We start from the raw sequence: 17,666 nt of genomic DNA, 5'->3' as shown, positions 1-17,666 counted from the left end.
GTTTGGACCTGCTGGTGTTCAGATTCCAGGTGAAGTGACACTCCAGGGACTCCAGTTTGGACTGACTCTGAGCAGCACTGAAAAACATTTTAAAAGACCAACATTAATTGTCAGAGTGCTGCTAGAGTTTTAACCAGGACTAAGAGATCTGAACACATCACCCCAGTTTTGAAATCTTTACGCTGGCTTCCAGTCAGTCACAGAATAGATTTTAAAACCCTTCTTATCGTTTACAAATCCCAGAACTGTTTAGGCTCAGAATCCATATGTGATATGTTCAGAGAATATAAACCTAGCAGAGCTCTTAGATCCAAAGACTCTGGTCAACTAGTCCAGACCAGAGTCCAGACTAAACATGGAGAAGCAGCATTTAGCTGTTATGCTGCAAACAAGTGGAACAAACTGCCAGTGGAGATTAAACTTTCACCAAATGTAGACATTTTTAAATCCAGGTTAAAAAAATTTCTTTTCTCATGCGCCTATGCATGAAATCTGCATAACTTTTTAACTTATCTTACATTTAATCATTTTAATGTCATTTATTATTTTATTGTGAATTTGCTATTTGTTGCTGCCTTTTACTATTTTTCAATATCTGTAATACTTTTGTTTTACGTAAAGCACTTTGTCCTGTACATGAAATGTGCTGTACAAATAAACTGCCTTGCCTTGTCTAAAAGGAGCATAAATTAAGCTTTTGATTAAAATTCCACCATGATACTAATGCACTCATAAATGTAAACACTTCTCTCGCTCACAGAAGTTTGAGAGCAAAGACTAAGGTATGTGAGGTGTAATCAGGGTCCTGCTCTCTGCTGATGACGCTGCAGTCACTTCCTACACTGAAAAACAACTCCAGTGTCTCATGTACAGATTTTCCCAAGCCTGGGCCCACCATCAACCTGAACATATCACAATCTGACTGGTCATCTGATCTGCTTGCCTAGGTCCTAATTATGTCTACTAGTACCTTACAATTACTCTCATGCTAAACACGTTTTCCTCTGTATTTAAGCCTTGTCTTAACTCTCTTCCAGTGCCAGATTATCTGCTCATTCACTAAACCAGTGGTTCCCAAACTTTTTTCATTGGGGACCCCCTTCATGTATATACTAAAATGCCATGGACCCCCTGCTCCACCCTGTGCTGAAACCATGCTTGGTTTTAGGCTTACAAAAGTGAGAATCTCACCATAAATGATGTATTCTGGTTGAGTCCTGTCCTTTGATAAGAACAAAGTTAAATGAAAAACATGTAGCCTTACTTTTATTCATTAAAACAGGGACAAATTGTGCACATTAATCACAAAGGCTTTAATGTTCAAAGCCTCAGGGACCCCATGTGCTCTTTGGGGCACCCCCTTGGGGGGTCCCGGACCCAAGGTTGGGAACCACTGCACTAAACAATCCAAAGCTTATCACAGCCATCAGACCACAGAGTCTATGACCTTACTTTCTGTCTCAGCCTGGCCCCTTGGTTTTGTTTTGGATCTTTACCTTTGTACTGACAAGCTTTGCCATGCAGCTTTGACCTTGCCTCCTTTCCTTGCAAACCACCAATCTTGTAAATCCAGATTCTTGTTTACACTCAGAGATACTGACCATTGCTAGTACCTTTGTTACTCTATTGGGTCACGGACTGGATTATCATTGGTTGGATTACTTGTAAAGCTGCTATGGAGTTGTTTTGGGGTTTTCTTTGGATTACGTCACTCACTCTGTCACCAGCTTACATCAACATCACTAACCACTTCTCTTTCAACGCATTGAAGATAACAATAAAAATGCTAGGCCGACTTACAACCCTTGTCTGGGAAAGTCCCAAGTGCACAGAAGGCATTGTACAATGTCTGTATCATGGGTGAACTCCTCTACAGCAGCAATGCATGGACAACATATGCAAATTAAGCAGAAACAAAAACTTCCATGTGTTGTGTTTACTGCATCCTCAGCATCAAAATGAAGTGTCAAAGTGCCAGATTCCTTAGTCCTGGCACGCCCCTGGCCTCCCTACTATATTCATACTGCACAGACAACTTAAGCTGCACTGACTTCATGTGTACTGGATGAAAGATGGACGCTAACCAAAAGACATTCTCCATGGTAGCATGCCTTTGGAAAGAAGCCTTTTGACTACCCCCTAGCTGTACTACAAGGACGTCTCTGATCATGAAGTAAAAGCTGTGGACATCATCACAGAGAACAGGGAGGACATAGAAGCTAACCACAGCAGATGTAATCTAGAGACATCTGAGAGAGGAGAAGAAAACAGCCAGACCTTGGCTGGAGAAAATAAAGTCTGAAAGACGGCATGCTCCTGTGAAGTCAACACCATGACCACCCACACCTGCATCAGGTGTAGCAGACACTGACAATCTCAGCTGAACCACACCCAACCTTGTCTTCTGCCATAACAGCACAACAACCCCAAAAAGACAGATTACCCATGTCCACCTCTTCATACAGAAGATGTAAAAACTTAAATTCAGCAATTAACAGTTGTCTAAAACTTTAAAATGAAAGCCTGTTTAATCAGGAACTCACAAAGAATCCGAACCCGGCAGCTTTTGTAGAAATTCCTGGATCTCTCTGCACATTCTGTTTCTGCCTCGACCGCTGATTCTCTGCAGCTGATTGATGCTGTTCTGCTGGATGAAGGACTGATAAGGTATCTCTGCTGCCTTCATGTGGTACTGATTCGACTTCTGACCCTCCCTTCGATCGTACTGTAAGTGTTTTGCGTAGCAGTTATAGAGCATCTGCTTGTCTGCAGGGTCCAGATCTCTCTCCAACATCTCCTTATACATCTGCTCTGCTTTCATCAGGCCGTGACCAGACTTAGCATACATGTTTGCAAGGTCAACCTCCTTCATGAGAGAGGAATCAGGGTAGAGAGAGACCACCTCTTCATGCAGACTGATGGCTCTGCTGATCATACTTTCACTTGGGGAACTTTCCTTATTAAAAAAAAACTTCCATCTGTAGCTGAGGGCAGCACACCTCTTCAGGTATCGCTCATCTGGATGCTTCTTCAGGGCCTTTTCTGCCAGGTCAATGGCCTTCTTATAGCAGTTGAGCTGCCTGTACACCTTCATCAGGGTTTTGATGCCGCTGTAGCTGCTGACAGGATTCATTAAAATCTTTTCTTCCAGCTCATCTGCTTCATCTTTGATTTGCTCTCTTCTCTTGGCTCTTAGCAGCAGGTCGACAGCAGCAAGGTACAGGTTGTCTGGATCCTCCTCTCGGGCCTTTCTTATTTCCTCCAACATGCCAACATCCTGGTCTTTCTCACGCTCTTTGTCACTGTGTTTACAATCACCCACCAACACCAGCACACGGCTGGTCTGCCATGACACCATCTCTGGCTTCATCCTGACGGCTCTCTGGAAGTAATCTGCAGCCTGCAGCTTCTTGTCTTTGTCAAACTTCATCAGGGTCCAGGCCTTCTCAGCACACACCTCTGGGTGGAGCTCATCCTGGATTGGAGGCGGATGTTTCTCCATCAGGGTGTCCAGCTTTGACAGGTACCTTTGGCTCTGACTGTCTTCACCCAGATGTTGGTGCAGCCATGCCAGGTTCCCGTAGTTTACCACCAACCAGGGTCCCTCATCTGCATCTCCCAGCTGGTGGAAGGTCTCAGTGGCCCTGCTGAAGAAGTCCCGGGCCTCTTCAATGAAGCCCAGCTTGTAATGGATGAACCCCTGCAGGTTGTAGATGTGACCCAGCCAGATGTTTCCCTCCTCAGTGCCGATGTCCACCAGCTCGTCTCTGAGAGAGAACAGTTTGGACCTGCTGGTGTCCAGATTCCAGGTGAAGTGACACTCCAGGGACTCCAGTTTGGACTGACTCTGAGCAGCACTGAAAAACATTTTAAAAGACAAACATTAATCATCAGAGGGTTGATATAATCCTCTCTGACACTTTCAGAACAAACTGGAGTAAGGAGCATTAAAAAGGCAGCAAGAGAATAAAGATGTTTATTATCAGCTCCTTCTGTAAGAAAACTCTGAGAAGTGAGGAGACCATCAGTCTGTTTAACAGAGTCTGCTTTAAGGATTTCAGCTGCTCAACAGTTTTATCTCCTAAAAATGATGAAGAGACAGATGATAAAGAGATAAGGAAGGAAAGAAAGAAGGAAGGTTAAGATCTAACACTGAGCAGGAAGTAATTAAAAGCAGAGAAGCTCTGAATAAAATCACCACACACATAAAAAAGACGGTGAAAGACAAACATGTACGAAAGGAGGAAGAAACCTGAAGGATAAAAATGATAGAAAAAGAGAAAAGTGAAAATATAACAGCAATTAATGAAATTCTTCCTTAAAAAAAACTCACCTCATTATTCAGCTGTTTTCGGTAAATATGAATCTGTGAATGTCTGTGGCTTTTAAAACCAGGAGCTTCTCCAACGTATGTGATGATCTGAGGATCTCAGCTGGAAGATGATAATGTTCCAGGTTTGCAGAGACTTTTATACGGTGCTTTAGTGAGCTTTGACTTTTGGATTTCCTGGAATGGAAACCAAGTGCAGAAAAATAAAAGAGGTTATTCAAATCAACATTTCTTAAGCTAACACTTTCGTTCTGATCATGCATGACACCACACTGAGAAAATATTCAAACTCTTATTATTTGAAACAAAAACCAGCTCCATTCCTGCCACACCCTTCATTCCAGCATCTCACCTTCAAACTGTCTGGTCCCGTTCCCTGGTCATCCACCCCCCAAACCTAACCCCTCCTTTCATTCAGATTTCTCTCACTTTTTAACTCAGTTATGTGCCATCTTGCCTTCGGTTCACCTCTTTGGTCATTTTAACTTCCACATTAACAACACCAACAGCAAATCTGCCGTAGAAGTTCTGCAGCTTCACACAGCATGTCAGCTCCTCCACCCACAGCCCTGGCCTCAACCTGGACTTGGTCTGCTCCACTGGTCTCATTCATCAGCTCTCAATCTCTGCATCTCTGGTCACTTGGCTATCATCATGGACAACGATATCCTGCCCCCACCTAAAAAAAGAAACTAAAAATACATTCTTTCTTCGGTTCTCCCCAACATGATAGCAAATAAATGGCCTTTCTCTCGTTCTGCTAGGACCAAATTAACACTATCAACCACCACCTAACCTTTTCCCCAGTCCACCGCTCCCCTCCTCCCTGCATCACCCAGACCATGTCTCAGTTTTCCCTGGTTTCCCTTACTGGCCTCACCAAACTCACCTCTGGAATGAAAACCTCCACCTCTGTCCTGGACCCCATCCCTTCTAATCTTATGAGAGAATGTCTCCCAGTTATCTCATCCCTCATTCTCCATCAACTCTTCCCCCAGTTCTGGTTCTGTTCTTCACTCACTTGAACTGGCTGCTGTCACCCCATCTTCAAAATTCCTGCCTCAACCTTGATGTCGTGTCAAACGTTCAGCCCATTTCCAGCCTTCCCTTTCAGTCAAAGACCCTGGACCATGCCACCCAGCTCCAGGCCCACATCATCACCCATAATCTGTTAGAAATCTTAATCTGGCTTTCAGTGATCACAACCAGTTTCAGGGTCTGAGAACCACTGAATATCTGCTAAACTCCTCATTTTTATTCTTTTTTTAATCTCTCCCAGACATGATAGTTAACAGAAAAAGCCAGTTCCTCTGCACCGTGTCTGGGACTCAGCATTCGTTTCCTGTGTTTCCAGTTCAAGAATCACTGTTCAGTAAATGAAACAGACACTGTGTTGCTGCTTGTTTTAGTTTCATTTACTGAACAGAGACTTGGCTGAGATCTTGTTAATCAAACGTTCCTCAGGGTCTGACAGATGATGAGCTCCTCCCTGTTAAACTACGTGAACAGGTTTGTATCAGGAAAGCTCCACCCAATAAGGTGCAACGGAGTGAGTCAAGAGATGAGGATCACCAGGAATCAGCAGAGGGTCATTTCCCCTCCGTGTTTAGATTTTACACATCCTGATCAGAGACATTACAAAAGTTACTGACTCGTTATTAAATGTGTAAAATGTTGTTGGTAACAGCTTGCCATGGTGGAGGGGTTTAAGTACGTCCATGATCCTGATGGCTGTGTTGTTGAGGGTATTATCTCCTGAAAATTCTCCTAAAACAAAGTGGTCTCAGTGGAGGGGATTCAAAGACCTCGATGGACTGATACCAAAAAGAAACTTCACCTCACTCTCCTCCATCCACCACACGCCATATCCTCTGTTTATTTTTTACCTCATTGTCTATTGCCCCTAATATTCTTCAAGCCAAGTTAAAACCCTTCCCTTGTTGCCAGGACAACAAACAAACCTGTTTCCTTGTTGGCTGGAACAGACTCCAGATTAATCAGCCTTCTTTGTGGTTTTTACTGATTCAGCCTTTCTTTTCTACCAGTGGAGTCTCAAACTTCAGGACCCACATCTAGGCCTTGAACCGGCCTCACTGGCTCCTAGGAGACCAGGCTTTGTAAAGTCTTCGTCTGGCTCCCTCTACTGGTTGTTATTTGTTATTGCTCAGTTAGGACACAGGTTATCATTACATGTCCCTCATGCTGATGCTTCACTATTCACTGTTCACAACATGAACTTTACCTGAGTGTATAGATATTGTGTTTTAAACCATTTTTAAAATTTAATTTAGATTTTTTCCTCCCTTTAAGATTACATTTCCCACCCTGTGGATAAAAAAACAACTGTGTGAAACAGATCAAGAACTAGAAGCCACACAGAAAACAAATAAACAAGATGTAAAGCCAAATTTAAAACAGAAGATGAACAAAGAACACCAGTAAACCATAATTAACCCAAAAAAACACAATATTTAATATCAGTTTATTAAACCAAGACATAACCCCCAAAAATCAACAGAGCATGTGATTGAACAGCTATCAGCTGAGATTTAATATGAGACATTCAGACATGTTGAGTAACATCAAATGATTAAGAAATGTTCTTATAACTGGAATTCTTATCAGAAAACCATTTTTGTATGTACATATTTATTTATTATCCCAGCTTAATTACAGCATTGTATGTTATAACAGTATAATCTGGTTACCATGTTTATAACACCAGAGACTGTTTAGTGTCACCACGATTACAGTACTGTTTAGAGACACATACTGTCTGAAAAACATGTAAAAAATATAATAACTGGGCTATTATTAGTGTGATCATGTTAATGGATGGGCTAATCTGATGACAGTTTTCATTGGACTGTTCTGGATTTTATCATTGATTTGGTTTCATTTATAATTGAACTGGACTGTGTGAGTAAAAGTGTCTTAAGATGATAAATAAAGCAGAACTGATTGAATCTGTAGAGAGACAGGTTAATGGCCGATAGTTCTGGCTGGTAACCTGTTCCCGTCTGGACATCTTTCAGTATCAGGACTGTCTGTCCCTTGGTCAGCCATTCAGGGTGGGTCCTATGCCTCAGCAGTTGGTTCTTTTGTGCCGCTAGGCGCTCATGAGTGAATTTAGCATCTTTAACCAGTAGGCATGGATCATGTTGGGGCCAGGTGCTGTAACGTTTTTCATACCTGAGATTCTTTGTTGGATATCTGCCTCTGTGATGTTATGTGATGCCTTTCTCCCATATGTTTTTCCAGTATATATATATATATTTATATATATATATATATATATATATTCTATTGACTAACTTTGTCCTGCCACAGTAACTATATAATAACAACAGCATACTATGCTATCTGTAGTTTAAAGATTGTTAAATGTTTTGTGTTCAGCACTTTCTTTTAGCTGTACTTTGTAAATAAAGATAAGTTCAGTATAATGATATTGCAATTTAAATCATTTGACTGTATGCGCTCATTGCTAAATAATACTAAATTATTAAATAAATAAATGCCATATGGTTGTGCCTTTTCACGTTTACATAGTCCGCCATTTTCTTCTCTTATTAGATGTGTTGGCACAAGCCTGCAGGTTGACAACACTGCACTTTGGAGACCAAAAAAAGAAAAAAAAACAAAGTGTGGGTGTGGAACTCTCTCAATACAAAAGGTGTAGGTGTGAAAACACCATCGTCCTCCACAGGGGCCCATGTGTTGTTCCATCAATGTTTTTTTTATTCTCAAATCCACACATGGAGTCAGCAGGTTCATCTCTAGACCCCTGCACGTCCCACCGTCATAACATAGAAATGAGCCATATATTAAGCTAGTTATGCCGTGCATGCATTGATTGCGTTAAAAATATTAACTCAAATAATTTCATGAATTAGTTACCGCCACTAACCCAATTTTATGACAGCCCTATTTAAAACACAAAACATCTGAGAATGAAAGAGACCTTGATACGACCAAATACAAAAAAGGAAAAGAACAAAGAGAGCTGAAAGTTTTTAAAATTGTAATGAAAAGGAAACAGTGGAAGAAACGAAGACCCAGACATGAAGAGGAACAACTGCGTGCTCTCTGGAGTGAAATACTGTATGAAGAAGTTTTAAAAAGAATCCATGCTGCACTCTAGCTTTTCAGTATTTGAAGTTGAGACAGTGGAAAAAACAAGAAATCTCCATTTTTTTTGCATGTCCCATAAACTGTAACCTTCATTAGTGTAAGACTGTCTACTGTTTCTACAAGAACCTCAGACCAAATGCAAAACAAAGAAAAAAAAGTGTTTTACAGGGATCCACTTTGGTCCAAAAATCAAATAAAGTTCAGTAATGTTAAATTCCTGCATCGTGTCTTTGAAGTGACTGGATCACTTGGTTTAGAAGTTATTGAAGTTCATTCTCAAAGGAAATGATTAAATTTCCATTAAAAAATGAAGCCATCCAAAAGATTTGGCACCCTGTATAAAAAACTGTTATTTCTCTCTGTTTACGTCAGAATTCTGATTTTCTTTGGAGACACTGGGTCATATGGACAGTTTATTGAAAAATTTGTTTTACCTCCTTTATGATCTTTTCCGTTTAATCAAAGCCTGTCATTTATTGATGATGGTCGCCGAGTCCAGAAGTCTAACTTCCTCTCTTCTGTCCGAGAGCTTTACATGAAATAAGATGAAGATAAAAACCCAGAGAGAGTCATGGATGTTGTTGGTATCTAAACAGAAGAGGAAGCTAATTTCTTCGTGATGATAACAGTTTGCTTGTTGTGAACCAGGTCACCACAGAAGCCACAGACATCGCAGCCACTCCAAAACTCCAGAGAGGTGAGGGATGAGAAACGTCTGCATGTCCTGGTTCATCCTGTGGACAAATATGTGCCTGATTGCTTCCAATTCAATTCAAATCCTTTAATTGATTTTGCAGCCAGAACACAGACAGAGGACAGACATCAAAAACATCTAAAACAAAATCAGAACAAATGGCACAAGTCAAAAAGAGATTCACACAATTCAAAAGAAGAAATGAGCTTAAAATAGGTTAAATAAAATCACAGCTAAAAACAGATAAAAAGAACAACTCTGTCACCTTAGTGGCCGTTACCGTTAAGTAGGTGAACAGCAGCAGGACAAACGACACTTTAAGTCTCTTTGTCCTCCCTAACGGGGCCTGAAGGACATAAAATAAACTCATTCTGGAGAGGGTGGTTCGGGCAATTTAATATAGAATGAGCTTTCCTCACCACGTTTTTGTTAAAGATGGCAACAACAAAAAAAACCCTCCGGCTGGGAACCAGCAGCTTTCACCAAACTGTCCAAGCGGTTCTTATTTTCCAGACTAAGGCTCCCGAATCAGCAATAATACAAAAGAACAAAACCAATTCAGTTACACTTTTGTCAAAAAGAGACAACATATCAGTGCAGACATTAAAAGATCTCATCTTTCCTTAAAAGAAGAACCTCTTATGAACCTTTTTGAGGTGATTTCAATGTGAGACTCAAAACATAATTTATTGTCAAGAAGCACACCCAAATATTTCTAGCTGTCCACCTCCTCCATGGCAGCTGCTGTAGTAACAGTAGATGGGTATCCAGGTATCCATAAAGCCCTGCACCTGAGACTAAACCTAGTTAAATATACAGAAGACTTTCCACTTCATCATTAAAGATGACACAGAAAGACTTTTCCAGAAGTTTGTTATTCTAAAATTTTCATTCTTATTATTTTAAATCAGGTTTGTCAAACTGGTTTTATTCCAGGCTCCACATTCAGTGCAGTTTGATCTCCGGTGGGTCAGACCAGTAAAATAACAGCATAAAAACCTGGAAATAATGAAAACTCCACATTTTACAACAACATTATTCATTATTTGACATTTAATTAGTCATCTCTTTCTAGAAAACATAAATAAATAAGTACAGTTTCATTTTTCCTTTGTTACATGTTTGATTTATTTATGTATTTTTTTAATTATTTGATACCTTTAGATATATTTTATATTTCAGAAATATATATAAAATATAAATATTTAAACATATGTATAAATATGTCAAATAAATGTGAAAGATTATTTAGTTTTTATTTATTTTATAAACTTTTAAATTTCACATAAAAAATTATTTTCAGTTACATTTTTTTGTATTTAAATTTATATTTTAATTTTATTTATACATATTTTGTTTATTTTATTTACATATATTACAAATTGTATAGATTATACATCATATATTTAAAATTCCTATAAATTAAATACATTTTTATTTTTTTATTTAATATTTTTCTTTTATGATTTTTGTTTTATTTTTTATTATTTGATTTGTTTTACATAACTACTCATTTCCATGTGCAGATCACAGTGGATCTATAAAACCAGCAAACATTTAATTCCAGGTGTCTGCTGGAAAAATCCAGTATTCCACATGATGATTAGAGTAACTTTTCCAGATCTAGAAGTTATTTTAAATGTACATACGTGTACATTTCCACATGTGTGTAGTAATCCTGACCACCTGAAGTGACTCAGCTCATCATACAAGCTGAAGTCACGTGTATTAAATCAGAAAGATGGAAAAGATGGAACCGGTTCTCCTCCTGCCCTGGAAACGTTTGATATGTAAACAGAAACATGAAACGTGGAAACATCAGAGATTAAAGTTAATGTCTTCGTCATCTTCAGATTTACTAAATTCATCCTGCGGCTGAACTGGACGCCTGTTGGTTCTTACTGTCTGTTTTATGTTCTAGAAAACATCTTTATTCATTTTTATTTGATGTTTTTACAGGAGCTCAAGAAAGGATCACAAGAAGAGCCGAAGAGGAAACGACTGATCTCATTGTGGCATTTTTTACTTTATTTTTTTATTTTACCTCCTAAACTGTTGAAGATCTGGCCCCTAAACCCTCAAACCACAACCTGAACCTTTTCAGAAGCTTGTCGTCGTTGCTGATGAACTCTGGACGAGTGTAAATAGAGAAAATGTGTTTCTTTGTGAACCGATTGTTAAACTCTGAAATAAAACCTCTGATTTTAGGTTTTGAAGATGCTGTTTGATTGTTTAAAAATGTCTTATTCTTGGCTTTTTCAGAGAAAAATAAGGATTTAATATCACAGCTGAGGGAAAGTTTAACTCTGAGATTAATTCTGTTTTTGAGAAATGTTCTAAGTTTCCTCAGAAATAAAACCAGTACAAACTCATTTAGATGTTCTGGAGTTTCCAGTTTCTGGAAACTGGTTTGTAGTACAGAGGCTGGAGCTGCACAGCATGTTGGAGATTTCCAGCTGCAGTCTAGCAGAAAACCTCTTGGACTGCATTAAACTGCAGCTTTTAAACCTGGAACAGACTCAGGAGTTTTAAAGAAGGCTGCGTTCCACTTCGAGGATTTTCTGCTTGTGTTCATGCTCTGTAACTGACCAGTGTGCAGATACAGAAGTGGAATGCAGCCCACGTTAACACACCTGAGCTTAGCTCCACACACCACAAGATTTAGTTTGTATATTGGGAAGCATTTCATCCATCAGTGTGTGAGAGTCTGACAGGAAGGTTTCTGCAGCTGAGTGAAGGAGCTTTGTTCAGAGAGGAGAATCCAGCGCTCACTAACAGGACTAACAACACATTTCAGGGATTCCTGGTGAAATAACAGCTTCAAGTTTCTGTTGGATTGTCTGACCAGTTGGTTTGTTCAGTTTCTGATCTTCACACATTGAAAGTTTTCATTTTTCCAACATGAGTCCAGCTGCTGCTGTGTAGACGCCTGATACCAGAATTTAACCATTAAACCGACGTGAGAAGGAGCAAAAAAACGCAGCAAAAATGGTTTAAATATCAGTAAAAGTGCTGCTACAGCCAGAAACGTTGCAGAGAACAGGTCGTATCAGGAGGAGAAAACAAGGCTTGAAGCAAAATGTGCAAAATCTAAACAAAGACCAGTAAACCAGATTTAACCCAACCAGAATATTTAATATCAGTTTATTAAAAAACTGAAGAAAACCAGCAGACCGTGACATAAACAGATATCAGCTGACATTTAACATGATGTTCACACGTTAACACCCTAAATTTGACTGTGTTTTAATAAACAGAATTCTTATCAGAAAGAAAATATCATCAACATATTTGTTTAACTCGGTTGTTACAACTTAAATCCAGAATAGTTTGTTCTAACCAGTTTAATCTGGTTGTAATGTGTTTAACACCAGAGCTTAGAATATTATGAATCAAGACTACTTGAACAGTGTTTTAAACCAAGTTAGTAATAAAAATTCCACCATGATGCTGATATAATATTATCTCTGTAAAAACCTAAAGCAGCTGTTAACACACAGATGTGCAGCCTGTGTTATCAGGAACTCACACAGACTCAGAATCTGGCAGGTTTTCTGCTCCTGCCTCCCTTCCTGATCTTTTTCAGCATGTTGATGCTGTGCTGCTGGAAGTAGGACTGATGAGGTATCTCTGCTGCCTTCATGTAGTACTGAATCGACTTCTGATGCGCCTTTCGATCAAAGAGTAAGAATTTTGCGTAGTAGTTATAGAGCATCTGCATGTCTGCAGGTTCCAGATCTCTCTTTATCATCTCCTGATACATCTGCTCTGCTTTCATCAGGTCGTGACCAGATTGACCTCGCATACATGTTTGCGAGGTCAATCTCCTTCATGAGAGAGGAATCAGGGTAAAGAGAGACCACCTCCTCATGCAGACTGATGGCTCTGCTGAACATACTTTCACTTGGGCGACTTTCCTTATAAAAAATTATCCTCCATCTGTAGCTGAGGGCAGTACACCTCTTCAGGTATCGCTCATCTGGATGCTTCTTCAGGGCCTTTTCTGCCAGGTCAATGGCCTCATCATAGCAGTCGAGCTGCCTGTACACCCTCATCAGGATTCTGATGCCGCTGTAGCTGCTGACAGGATTCATTAAAATCTTTTCTTCCAGCTCATCTGCTTCATCTTTGATTTGCTCTCCTCTCTTGGCTCTTAGCAGCAGGTCGACAGCAGCAAGGTACAGGTTGTCTGGATCCTCCTCTCGGGCCATTCTCATTTCCTCCAACATGCCAACATCCTGGTCTGTGTCACTGTGTTTATAATCACCCACCAACACCAGCACACGACTGGTCTGCCATGACACCATCTCTGGCTTCATCCTAACGGCTCTCTGGAAGTAATCTGCAGCCTGCAGCTTCTTGTCTTTGTCAAACTTCATCAGGGTCCAGGCCTTCTCAGCACACACCTCTGGGTGGAGCTCATCCTGGATTGGAGGCGGGTGTTTCTCCATCAGGGTGTCCAGCTTTGACAGGTACCCTTGGCTCTGACTGTCTTCACCCAGATGTTGGTGCAGCCATGCCAGGTTCCCGTAGTTCACCACCAACCAGGGACCCTCATCTGCATCTCCCAGCTGGTGGAAGGTCTCAGTGGCCCTGCTGAAGAAGTCCCGGGCCTCTTCAATGAAGCCCAGCTTGTAATGGATGAACCCCTGCAGGTTGTAGATGTGACCCAGCCAGATGTTTCCCTCCTCAGTGCCGATGTCCACCAGTTTGTCTCTGAGAGAGAACAGTTTGGACCTGCTGGTGTCCAGATTCCAGGTGAAGTGACACTCCAGGGACTCCAGTTTGGACTGACTCTGAGCAGCACTGAAAAACATTTTAAAAGACCAACATTAATCGTCAGAGGGTTGATATAATCTGCTCTGACACTTTCAGAACAAACTGGAGTAAGGAGCATTAAAAAGGCAGCAAGAGAATAAAGATGTTTATCATCAGATCCTTCTGTAAGAAAACTCTGAGAAGTGAGGAGACCATCAGTCTGTTTAACAGAGTCTGCTTTAAGGATTTCCGCTGCTCAACAGTTTTATCTCTTAAAATGATGAAGAGACAGATGATAAAGAGATAAGGAAGGAAAGAAAGAAGGAAGGTTAAGATCTAACACTGAGCAGGAAGTAATTAAAAGCAAAGAAGCTCTGAATAAAATCATCACACAAATAAAAATGAAGAAACGAAATACTGAAAAGACGATGAAAGACAAACATGTACGAAAGGAGGAAGAAACCTGAAGGATAAAAATGATAGAAAAAGAGAAAAGTGAAAATATAACAGCAATTAATGAAATTCTTCCTTAAAAAAAACTCACCTCATTATTCAGCTGTTTTCGGTAAATATGAATCTGTGAATGTCTGTGGCTTTTAAAACCAGGAGCTTCTCCAACGTATGTGATGATCTGAGGATCTCAGCTGGAAGATGATAATGTTCCAGGTTTGCAGAGACTTTTATACGGTGCTTTAGTGAGCTTTGCCTTTTGGAATTCCAGGAATGGAAACCAAGTGCAGAAAAATAAAAGAGGTTATTCAAATCAACATTTCTTAAGCTAACACTTTCGTTCTGATCAAACATGACACCACACTGAGAAAATATTCAAACTCTTATTAATTAAAATGAAAACCAGCTCCATTCCTGCCACATCCTCATTCCTTCAAACTGTCAGGTCCCCTTCCCTGGTCATCCACCCCCCAAACCTAACCCCTCCTTTCATTCAGATTTCTCTCACTTTTTAACTCAGTTATGTGCCATCTTGCCTTCGGTTCACCTCTTTGGTCATTTTAACTTCCACATTAACAACACCAACAGCAAATCTGCCGTAGACGTTCTGCAGCTTCACACAGCATGTCAGCTCCTCCACCCACAGCCCTGGCCTCAACCTGGACTTGGTCTGCTCCACTGGTCTCATTCATCAGCTCTCAATCTCTGCATCTCTGGTCACTTGGCTATCATCATGGACAACGATATCCTGCCCCCACCTAAAAAAAGAAACTAAAAATACATTCTTTCTTCGGTTCTCCCCAACATGATAGCAAATAAATGGCCTTTCTCTCGTTCTGCTAGGACCAAATTAACACTATCAACCACCACCTAACCTTTTCCCCAGTCCACCGCTCCCCTCCTCCCTGCATCACCCAGACCATGTCTCAGTTTTCCCTGGTTTCCCTTACTGGCCTCACCAAACTCACCTCTGGAATGAAAACCTCCACCTCTGTCCTGGACCCCATCCCTTCTAATCTTATGAGAGAATGTCTCCCAGTTATCTCATCCCTCATTCTCCATCAACTCTTCCCCCAGTTCTGGTTCTGTTCTTCACTCACTGGAACTGGCTGCTGTCACCCCATCTTCAAAATTCCTGCCTCAACCTTGATGTCGTGTCAAACGTTCAGCCAGTTTCCAGCCTTCCCTTTCAGTCAAAGACCCTGGACCATGCCACCCAGCTCCAGGCCCACATCATCACCCATAATCTGTTAGAAATCTTAATCTGGCTTTCAGTGATCAGGACCAGTTTCAGGGTCTGAGAACCACTGAATGTCTGCTAAACTCCTCATTTTTATTCTTTTTTTAATCTCTCCCAGACATGATAGTTAAGAGAAAAAGCCAGTTCCTCTGCACCGTGTCTGGGACTCAGCATTCGTTTCCTGTGTTACCAGTTCAAGAATCACTGTTCAGTAAATGAAACTAAAACAAGCAGCAACACAGTGTCTGTTTCATTTACTGAACAGAGACTTGGCTGAGATCTTGTTAATCAAACGTTCCTCAGGGTCTGACAGATGATGAGCTCCTCCCTGTTAAACTACGTGAACAGGTTTGTATCAGGAAAGCTCCACCCAATAAGGTGCAACGGAGTGAGTCAAGAGATGAGGATCACCAGGAATCAGCAGAGGGTCATTTCCCCTCCATGTTTAGATTTTACACATCCTGATCAGAGACATTACAAAAGTTACTGACTCATTATTAAATGTGTAAAATGTTGTTGGTAACAGCTTGCCATGGTGGAGGGGTTTAAGTACGTCCATGATCCTGATGGCTGTGTTGTCGAGGGTATTATCTCCTGAAAATTCTCCTAAAACAAAGTGGTCTCAGTGGAGGGGATTCAAAGACCTCGATGGACTGATACCAAAAAGAAACTTCACCTCACTCTCCTCCATCCACCACACACCATATCCTCTGTGTCTTTTTTGCCTCACTGGGCCAGTTGTTCAAACATAATCTTAGCGGATTTTGGTTATCGGATAGGATCGAAATCTTCCTGTTATTCATCACAGCATAATCAGAGCCTTAAAAAACAAAGAAATTTCTAACTAATGCATCCCTCACTACACGTCCCTTCCGTCCCTCATTCTGACAAAATGCCAGAGGTTGGTCCGGTACCTCCACACTAGTGATGCGCGGGTCGGGGTTTTTTCCGACCCGCAGGTCACACTCTTTTAAAAAACTTTGACCTCACCAAACTGCCCCGCACCTCCGCTTCTATATAAATAAGCAAACAAAGCAAGTGTTTTAAAGAGTTTAAGTGTTATAAAGCACATAACCAATGCTGCTGCTGTTGTCTGCACTGATTACCTCGTTGAACCTGTCCCAAACCTGTGATTTAGCCATTTGACCCTCCTTCTTCTTTTAAGGACGTAAACTCCTGAACGAATGTTATTCAACACTTTTTCTTCCATATTTTGTTGCTTGTCTGTGTAACCACTGTCTGCGTTGTGTTGTGATTTTTCTGGATGAAGGCCGACACTCTTAGTATTTGGAACGGACTTTATTGTCTGCAAAAACAGCGATGAGACACACACTGGTCGGTCACGGTCACACTCATCAGCCGCTCGGCACAGCATGGGCTCAATCCTCTCTTACTGGTGCTGAGGCAACGTCACAGCCAGTATTTTATAAATAATAAACAAACTTAAAGCTAACAAAAGACATATGTACCTGCAAAAACAGCGATGAGACACACACTGGTCGGTCACGGTCACACTCATCAGCCGCTCGGCACAGCTTTATGGAAAAGAGTTTAGCACAGATTAGCTTAGCATTCGAGCTAAGTAGCTAACTATCGCGTCATCTCAAAACAATGAAATTTTAACCCATTCAGTTCCGTGCTATGTATTCGGCACGTTCTTGAGTATAACATTGCTTTGGTTGTATTATTATTATATTCTTTTCACATTTTTAATACAGTACTGTGCGCTGAGTGACCTACCATGGGCTCAATCCTCTCTTACTGGTGCTGAGGCAACGTCACAGCCAGTATTTATAACCTGAGGAGAGCCGTGCCAACCAGTAGGTGTCCCCGATACATAGACTGCAAATAAAACGGCAAATCTGATTGCCTGTTCAGTGCCAAGTGGAATCAACTACACTCCGTTACACTCCCCCCTGCTGAATTCCACTTACACTAAAAAAAACTCAACAAAACAAATAAATAAAAAAAATAGACAAGAGAAAAAAAACAAATTAAAAAAACAACCAACCCAGTGAGTCGAGCGCTAAGTACAATGTAGAACAACAAAGCAACAACAG

General features: G+C 40.8%; 1 protein-coding gene, 2 long non-coding RNA genes and 1 pseudogene across 3 annotated transcripts; 1 reads left to right on the top strand and 3 right to left on the bottom strand.

Moving 5' to 3' along the window:
- Nucleotides 1-2,310: 2,310 nt before the first annotated feature.
- On the bottom strand, nucleotides 2,311-4,423 carry LOC121653054 (interferon-induced protein with tetratricopeptide repeats 5-like). The gene is made up of 2 exons (XM_042006263.1): nucleotides 4,334-4,423; nucleotides 2,311-3,857 (listed from the first exon to the last, which is right to left on the bottom strand). The coding sequence occupies exons 1-2, from the start codon at nucleotides 4,336-4,338 to the stop codon at nucleotides 2,540-2,542; spliced, it is 1,323 nt and encodes a 440-aa protein (XP_041862197.1). The 5' UTR covers nucleotides 4,339-4,423; the 3' UTR covers nucleotides 2,311-2,539.
- A 4,396-nt stretch (nucleotides 4,424-8,819) lies between these two features.
- LOC121653059 lies at nucleotides 8,820-11,365 on the top strand. Its single transcript, XR_006012731.1, has 2 exons — nucleotides 8,820-9,161; nucleotides 11,118-11,365. It is a non-coding gene; the product is annotated as an uncharacterized LOC121653059 (long non-coding RNA).
- Nucleotides 11,366-12,693: 1,328 nt separating this feature from the next.
- LOC121653007 lies at nucleotides 12,694-14,660 on the bottom strand (annotated as a pseudogene).
- A 2,177-nt stretch (nucleotides 14,661-16,837) lies between these two features.
- LOC121653057 lies at nucleotides 16,838-17,603 on the bottom strand. The gene is made up of 3 exons (XR_006012729.1): nucleotides 17,347-17,603; nucleotides 17,076-17,141; nucleotides 16,838-16,912 (listed from the first exon to the last, which is right to left on the bottom strand). It is a non-coding gene; the product is annotated as an uncharacterized LOC121653057 (long non-coding RNA).
- Nucleotides 17,604-17,666: the final 63 nt, after the last annotated feature.

This window comes from Melanotaenia boesemani, chromosome 14, assembly GCF_017639745.1.
Source record: "Melanotaenia boesemani isolate fMelBoe1 chromosome 14, fMelBoe1.pri, whole genome shotgun sequence".
Taxonomy (NCBI): domain Eukaryota; kingdom Metazoa; phylum Chordata; class Actinopteri; order Atheriniformes; family Melanotaeniidae; genus Melanotaenia; species Melanotaenia boesemani.
This window is presented reverse-complemented; position numbering and strand designations above follow the sequence as displayed.